The sequence below is a fragment of the Fukomys damarensis genome, unplaced genomic scaffold (genome assembly GCF_012274545.1).
Source record: "Fukomys damarensis isolate Sample0158 unplaced genomic scaffold, DMR_v1.0_HiC HiC_scaffold_13, whole genome shotgun sequence".
In the NCBI taxonomy this organism is placed as follows: Eukaryota; Metazoa; Chordata; class Mammalia; order Rodentia; family Bathyergidae; genus Fukomys; species Fukomys damarensis.
Window position 1 is genome coordinate 32971059 of NW_022900925.1, and position 7034 is coordinate 32978092.

The window sequence follows — 7034 nt, forward strand, 5'->3', positions numbered from 1 at the left end:
TGTGAGGCCGCATGGGTGTCCGGAGGCTTGGTAACCGCGGTGCATCTCTCTCTTTCTCTCTCTCTTTCTCTCTCTCTCTCACAGTGACCACGTTGCAGCTGAAGGAGGAGTTGCTGGATGGGGAGGATTATAACTTCCTCCAGGGAGCGTCTGATCAGGAAAGCAATGGTTCTGCCAACTTCTACATCAAACAAGAGCCCTGAGCCGGCTCAGAAACTGAGGGCGGGAGGGGAAGAATTTTACACAGAACTGATTTATAATCGATCCAGCTGTACAGCGGGCTATTCTACTGGGACATTTTGCTAAACAGAAAATTTCAGTTCCAGATTTTTCAGGTGGGTGGGGAAACTATTTTAGTCAGGGGGGTAGGGGAAATTTTTCAATTTATAAAGATGGACAATTTTTGTGTTGTATTTGAAGCTTTTGAAAGAATTTTGTAATATTTTCCAAGTTTGGATTTATGTGCATTGTTAACAAGAACTGAAATTCTAAATTTTTTGGTAAGATTAAAGTTTAGGTAGCAGGATTGAAGGAAATGATTTAAGAAGGATATAATTGTAAGTGCAAATGAACTGTCATACAAATGAACCTTTTTGGTACCTGTTGGGAGACTTTTGGATTTTAGAAGTTAGGCCAGTCACATCTCCGGCTTCCTCTGCTGCAGAAATATGCAACTGAGGCCCTCGCAGAGGGCCCAGCTCCACACAGACCGCGGAAGGGCGTCTGCTCTGCTCGCTGGCATTTTATTGCAGCCCATTTTAAATGTTTGTACAGAAATGTTTTTCATTCTGTGAAAATTTATTTGGAGTTCTGTATGAAACTGGAAGAACTCTGGATACTTCTATATGTTCTCTTTTCAGTCAAAAATGATCCTAACACTAAAGTGTTAAACTGGAATGGTTGGCAAGATATACAAGGATCTCAATCTCCACGTTGCGGGGTTGGGAAAATGCAATATTGTCCTGAGTTTATTTTATTTTTCTTGCTAAAATAAAATAGCCCCCGGAAGGGATTCTGATCAGTTCTCTGCCATTTCCCCCATCCCATGAGATAGAAACTGGGTACAACCACACCCCAAAACAGATGTCACCAAGAGAATCAAAGTCAGTTACTCAAAGCCAAAAAACTCCAGATTTCAAAATCATTCCAGCTCCACTTCTAGCTGTCCTGAATTTGTTAGAAAACCAAATTGAAAGAGGACTTAATTTCCTTAAAATTCCACATACAGAGTATGAGTTGTCTTTAATTGTCACCAGAATTTCTTTTAACAGTAACAATTGATTTGGACCATTACAAACATTCCCTGTTTTAAAATTCACATGGCTTCCTTCAAAAATAGGATCCAAGGGTAAATTGGTGAAAGGTTTGCTCTCGGTGTCTTCTAGTCGTCTACCGCGCAGTGACGGAGAGAGCTCTAGCGTTTACCAGTGAGGTTCATAACTAAACTCTCAGGAATTCCCTCATCTGTTGTAGAAGTGCTTCTGGGTCTTAGCCTGGCCTCCTCAGAGTGCTATCTGTGGCCATCCCTTCTGGAATATAGGCAGGACAGACTAGGAATTAATCAAAATGATTAACCTCTACAGTCCTGCAGCCTATGGAATGCTTTAAACACTAGAAAAGCCCCAGGAGAACATTTTAGGTAAGATTTTTGTTTGAATTTTCAAATGCATAGAACGTTAAAAACCAGCAATTTATTTTCTAAAATACTGCTCTACTTTTGGGAATAATAGCATTGGTAATACGCACAGGTTTACCTCATTCTATGCAAGAGGGGTTAATAACATAAGGTTTTGTAGTAGCTACTGGAAGTAAATCGTGTTGCTTTATAGTGTAACTATGTATGGAATCGCATGTCACCATTTCTGAACACTGACTCTCCGAGGGCGGAACCGCAGATCCCATCAACGCAAGTTGATCCTCATGTGTCAAATGTATGTGACTTCAGCTGTAAAATTACTGGATATTTATCTTAACATTGCTGAGAGGGACCTACTGTAAATGTGACGTCCTCGCGCTTCCCAGACCCTAAGGCCGAGAAGGTTCCGGGCCCAGGTGGAGGGCAGCGGTCTTTATTCTCAGGCTCCAGCTCCGCAGATCACACCGAGCACCCCGCTCCTGCACCGTGGGGATCGGGGCTCTCAGGGGAACCCCATAAACCAGGAGGACTGGGATTTGGAGCCAGCCACCCTGGTAATTAGCTCTGTGAAATGCTCATTTGTAGCTGTGTTTCGTAAGCTTCCAATTCGACAGCAAAGCCAGGCTCCGACCCGCCGGCTCCTCCGGCTCCTGCGCCCGGGACCCTAACGGAAGTGAGGGCGGCGCTGCCCAGGGCTCTGTCTTAGCCATAACTTCGACCTACAGCTCAGTAGCCCCTTCCCCTCTTACGGTTTCAAAACGTAAAGTACTGCTGACCTTGGGTTTGTTTTCTGTTACTTGTTTTCCTGTTAGGATTACTTGGGGACTTTGATAGTTTAAACTTTAACCTTTTCCTTGCTGTGTATGAGGATAAAGCTAAAGCTGTTATCAACTTCTTATTCTACGGATACTAACACGGGTTTTCAGTGTTTTGTTTTATTATTAATTTTGCGTGATGTGAATACCCTTTCCCGTCAATATTTGTATTATGGTGCTATATATTTGGTAATGATCCTTTAATATTGGGAAGGGATTTTAAAAATACTGTGATTAAACTGGGTTTCTTCCTTTGATTTTCATATTTTAAATAAAGCCACAGTCATTTATACAAAGGATAAGCGTCTGTCCCGAGGCAAATCTTTTGAGGACAGAAGTCAAAGCAAACTGCATAAGATTTTTACATCATTTCTGTATGTATTTGGTATATAGATCAATATCTGTACAAATTTAATCTTTTATTTTCTGGTAACGTGATCATTGAGAGAGTGTTTGAAACTTTCTCATGAAGTGTATATAATGGCGTGAAAACTTCCTTCAGAGAAATTTATGTTCCTTTCATTTTTACCAAACTGCAAATTTTCAGCATGGATGTGAAAAGCATTAAAATTATAACTTTGTGTACAAGATGAAATACTTCACTAAATTTGCCCTTTTTTACACAAAATAAAATGAAAGTTAAGCTGTATGTGAGCAGTTTTCTGATGTTGGGCCGGAGGGTTTGGTGTGTGAGGAGGGCGCAGCCCCTGCTGACAGGACAACTGGTGAATGTATATTGTCGCATAATGCCTCACAGTGTGTGTGCACGAAAACAACCTGGCCAGGCCGGTGGCACACACCTATGGTTCTGATACTCTGGAGGCTGAGGCAGGAGGGTCACGAAGAGTTTGACCAGCCTGGGCTACATAGTTTAAGGCCAACCTGAACTACAGATCAAGACCCTGTCACAAAAAACCACCCCCGCTTCTGTCTCTTAGAGGCTTTCTTCCTCTCAATTTTTTTTTTTTGTTTTTTTGTTTTGCCAGGGATCAAACTCGGGACCTTGCACTTGCAAGGCAGGCCGCGGACAAATGCTTTTTTACGACTGTGCCAATAAAACAAAAAACTTCAAAAACTGGAAAAAAAAATTTTATTTTTTTTTTTTGTACTAGTGATTGAACCCAGGGCCTTCGTTTGAACTGAGCCACCATCCCCAGGCTTTTGGCTTGCTACATTGCCCAGGCTGGGCAATTTGGGATTCTCCTGCCTCAGCCTCCCAGAGGAATTACAGAAACACTGCCACACCCTACTTAGGATGTGAATCATCTGCCTCTCACCTCTTCAAGCTCAGGCAGCTAGCTTATTAAGTAATCACCCCAGGATCTGAGCAGGGTGTAGGGTTGCAGAAACACTTTTGGCCCAACCTGGTCCAGGGAAGCAGGTCAGCTGCTTTCATCTCGAGTCACAGGTGGCTTCTGCCCAGGCTGCAGGTGTCCCCTGAGTTGGCACAGGTGCCAATCTGGACGGGCCTCCCCCACGTTTCCAGACTCTCCTCAGAAGGAAACGGTAGTCACTGTGCTCTTCCCTCCGCCGGCCAGGGCCATGTTCTCGAGCAGCCAGGCTGTGAGGGGCAAGCGGCCAGGGGCACCCACAGCTCGGCATGGAGGACGCGCAGGACACTAGGCCGGTCTCAAGACTTTATTGGGAAAGGGGCTTCAGAAAAGAAGGGTCTCTCCGCCCTCCTGTCAGCTCAGGGGAACTCAGGCTGGGCAGGCGGTGCCTCCCCACCGTTACTCATAGATCCAGCTGTGAGCACAAGACTTGTAGTCAACCAGCTCTTCCGGCTTAAACCACAGGCTGATCTCCTTCTCGGCACTTTTCACTGAATCACTGCCATGAATGATGTTCCTAAGAAAGAGAACAGTTACTGGTTACTGTGGGGTTTTTTTTGTTTTTTTGAGACAGGATCTCACTATGTAGTTGAGACTGACCTGGAACTCACTGTAGCCCAGGCTGGTCTCGAATTCACAGCGATCCTCCTGCCTCAGCCTCCTGAGTGCTGGGATTACAGGCATGCGCTGCCACGCCCAGCTTGGTTACTGTGTTTTACAGCGCAAAAGTCACTGCACAGGCTGAGATGGAAAGATCCAAATTCAAGGCTGGCCTGGACTACGTAGTGATCCTGTCTCTAGGGCCAGGGATTTAGCTCAGTGGTTCCGCTGCCTGCCTTGCAAGCGCAAAGACCTGAGTTCGATTTCCGGTACAAACAAAACAAAACAAAACAAAAAAACATAGAGATCCTGTCTCCAAAACAGAAAACATGTATTTCATGGGCACAACACAGAACAGCCACTCCACATGCTTCCAGCTAAATTACCACCTGAAGCAGCAGACTAATTACATACCCCAAAGTTTGTTTAGCTTTTTGGTTTTTTTTAAAATGGGTCTCATATGATTCAGGCTGGTCTTGAACTCATTATGTATTCCCTCCTGGCCTCGAACTCTACTCGATCCTCCTGCCTCAGCCTCCCAAGTGCCAGGATTACAGGTGTGTGTCTGTAATTATTTTAAAATAAAACAATGCTGGGCATATTGGCACATTCCTATCATCCTAGCATTAGGGAGGCTGAGGCAGGAGGATCACTGTGAGTTCAAGACCAACCTGGGCTACACAGTTCCAAGGCAGTCTCAACTACAGAGACCCTGTCTCAAAAATAAAACCAATTCTAACACTATATGCTAGGCCTCATGGTGTACAAGTGTAGTTCCAGCTACTTTGTAGTCCAAGCTATTCTGGAGGCTGAGTCAGGATGACTGCTGGCCCCTAGGAGCTTGATATCAGTCAAAAAAAATACCCAAACAAACAAGCAAAAAAAAAAACATGGTTAAAAAGATCCCCTGAGCCCAGGGATTTAGCTCAGTGGTTCCACCGCCTGCCTAGTAAGCACAAGGACCTGAGTTCAATCCCTAGTACCAAGATAAATAAGTGAGATCCCCTAAGGCTGGAGATGCAGCTCAATGGCAGAACTTTTCCCAGGCCCTGAATTCAATCCCAACACCCAAGAAAAAAACAGAAGGAGAAAAGTTCCCTTGGTTCAACTGTATTATGCTTCTAAGTCCCCCTGCCAAAACATGCTTATATCCCAAGGTTTCCAAATGTCAAATTTCAAAAAATGAGCAGAGTAAGCAAATCCCTAACAAGCATTGCTATTGCATTTCTTGTAACACTGATTTGTAGAACTCTGCGACATACATATGTACTTTTTTTTTTTTTTTTTTTTTTTTTTTTGAGGCAAGACCTCAAGTTTCCCAGGCTAGTCTTGAACTTGGAATGCTCCTGCGTCAGCCTCCCAAGTAGCTGGGAATACAGGTGTGTGCTGCCATGCCAGGCTTCAAATTTTAAGTAACCTAGGGAAGTAGCTATTAGGATAGCATACTTTTTTAAAAAGTCAGATTTTTCTAAAACCATGATATACCCCCAAATGTTTGCTTTCTGCTCCATTTAACTAGAGCTACAAAGTCTAAGGGCTGGGGATTTAGCTCAGTGGTTCTGCCACCTGCCTCGCAAGGGCAAGGTCCTGAGTTTGATCCCCAGTACCAAAAACAAACAAACAAACCAAAGTCTTGTCGCCGGACTCACCTGCCAACTTGGATGCAGAAGTCCCCGCGGATGGTGCCCGGCTTGGAGTCGGCGGGGTTGGTCTCTCCGAGCATCACGCGGCCCGTCTTCACCACGTTCAGCCCCTCCCAGACCTGGCCAGCAGGGGACAGGAAGCGCTACAGATGTCTGGCTCAGATGATTAGGGACGACACAGACCCCACCAACAGCACCCATCACTCAGGTGACCCCAGCAGAAAGAAGGGGCCCACAAGAAAAATTTCATTCCTGGCACAGAGGGGCACGTCTGTGATCCCAGCACTCAGGAGGCTGATGCAGGACGACTTCCATGAGTTCCAGGCCAGCCTGGGCTACACAGTTCAGGACCCGCCTGAAATCCGTGAGGCCCTGGTCTGCAAAGATGAATCCATTCCAAATGCAGGATTCAGAAAAGCCTAACCACCATCCAAAGATGCAGGACTACAGTACTTTGGCTTCATATATTAGACTAAAAGAATTCTGTTTTTTATTTGGGTTTTTTGAGGCAGGCTGGCCTTGAACGCACTGTGTATCTCAGGCTGGCCTCTGCCTCCCGAGTGCTGGCTGGGACTACAGACACGTGCCACCCCCCTGGCACACTTAAGCCAATTTTTTTTTCCCCTTGATACTGGGGATCGAACTCAGGACCTTGTGCTTTCGAGGCAGGCGGCGGCACCGCTGAGCTACATCCCCGGCCCATTAAACCAATTTCTACTGCGAAAATTTTATAAAGTGTTTCTCTCAGTCTAGGAAAATGAGATCAAAGCGTCTGTTGAACAGAATAAATTTAGCCTTTCTTGTAGGTGGCAAGGTCTACCTTAACAAGTCCTTGTTTTCTGAGCTCTGATTCCCTCTCCCTTCCCCAGCCCCAGGCTCCTAGTTAACTGAATAATTAACTCTCGGTAAGTCCCATTTGTAAAACTGAGCAGCTGGCTTTGGAAAAGGTGGAAGGTGGTCAGGTCACCTGCGGGGCCGGGCCGTTTCCGGGGACCCCCCCCCCACGGCG

General features: G+C 45.5%; 2 protein-coding genes across 17 annotated transcripts in view; one reads left to right on the forward strand and one right to left on the reverse strand.

The window, feature by feature from the left end:
- Mbtd1 (mbt domain containing 1) overlaps nucleotides 1-3117 on the forward strand; it is a 61081-nt gene extending 57964 nt beyond the window's left edge. For 13 of the 16 annotated variants that reach the window (XM_010620185.3, XM_010620187.3, XM_010620188.3 and 10 more), the window contains one exon: nucleotides 85-159. In XM_010620185.3, the coding sequence (XP_010618487.2) occupies nucleotides 85-87 (3 nt within the window). In that variant the 3' untranslated portion in view covers nucleotides 88-159. Of the gene's footprint in view, nucleotides 1-84 lie in introns of all 16 variants that reach the window. The other 3 variants (XM_010620193.3, XM_010620194.3, XM_033762977.1) reach the window with 1 other exon arrangement.
- A 957-nt stretch (nucleotides 3118-4074) lies between these two features.
- LOC104859523 (nucleoside diphosphate kinase A) overlaps nucleotides 4075-7034 on the reverse strand; it is a 12389-nt gene continuing 9429 nt past the window's right edge. Inside the window, exons 4-5 of the mRNA XM_033762979.1 lie at nucleotides 6032-6144; nucleotides 4075-4299 (exon numbers count right to left, since the gene is read on the reverse strand). Coding sequence (XP_033618870.1) covers nucleotides 4182-4299; nucleotides 6032-6144 — 231 coding nt within the window. The 3' untranslated portion in view covers nucleotides 4075-4181. The remainder of the gene's footprint in view (nucleotides 4300-6031; nucleotides 6145-7034) is intronic.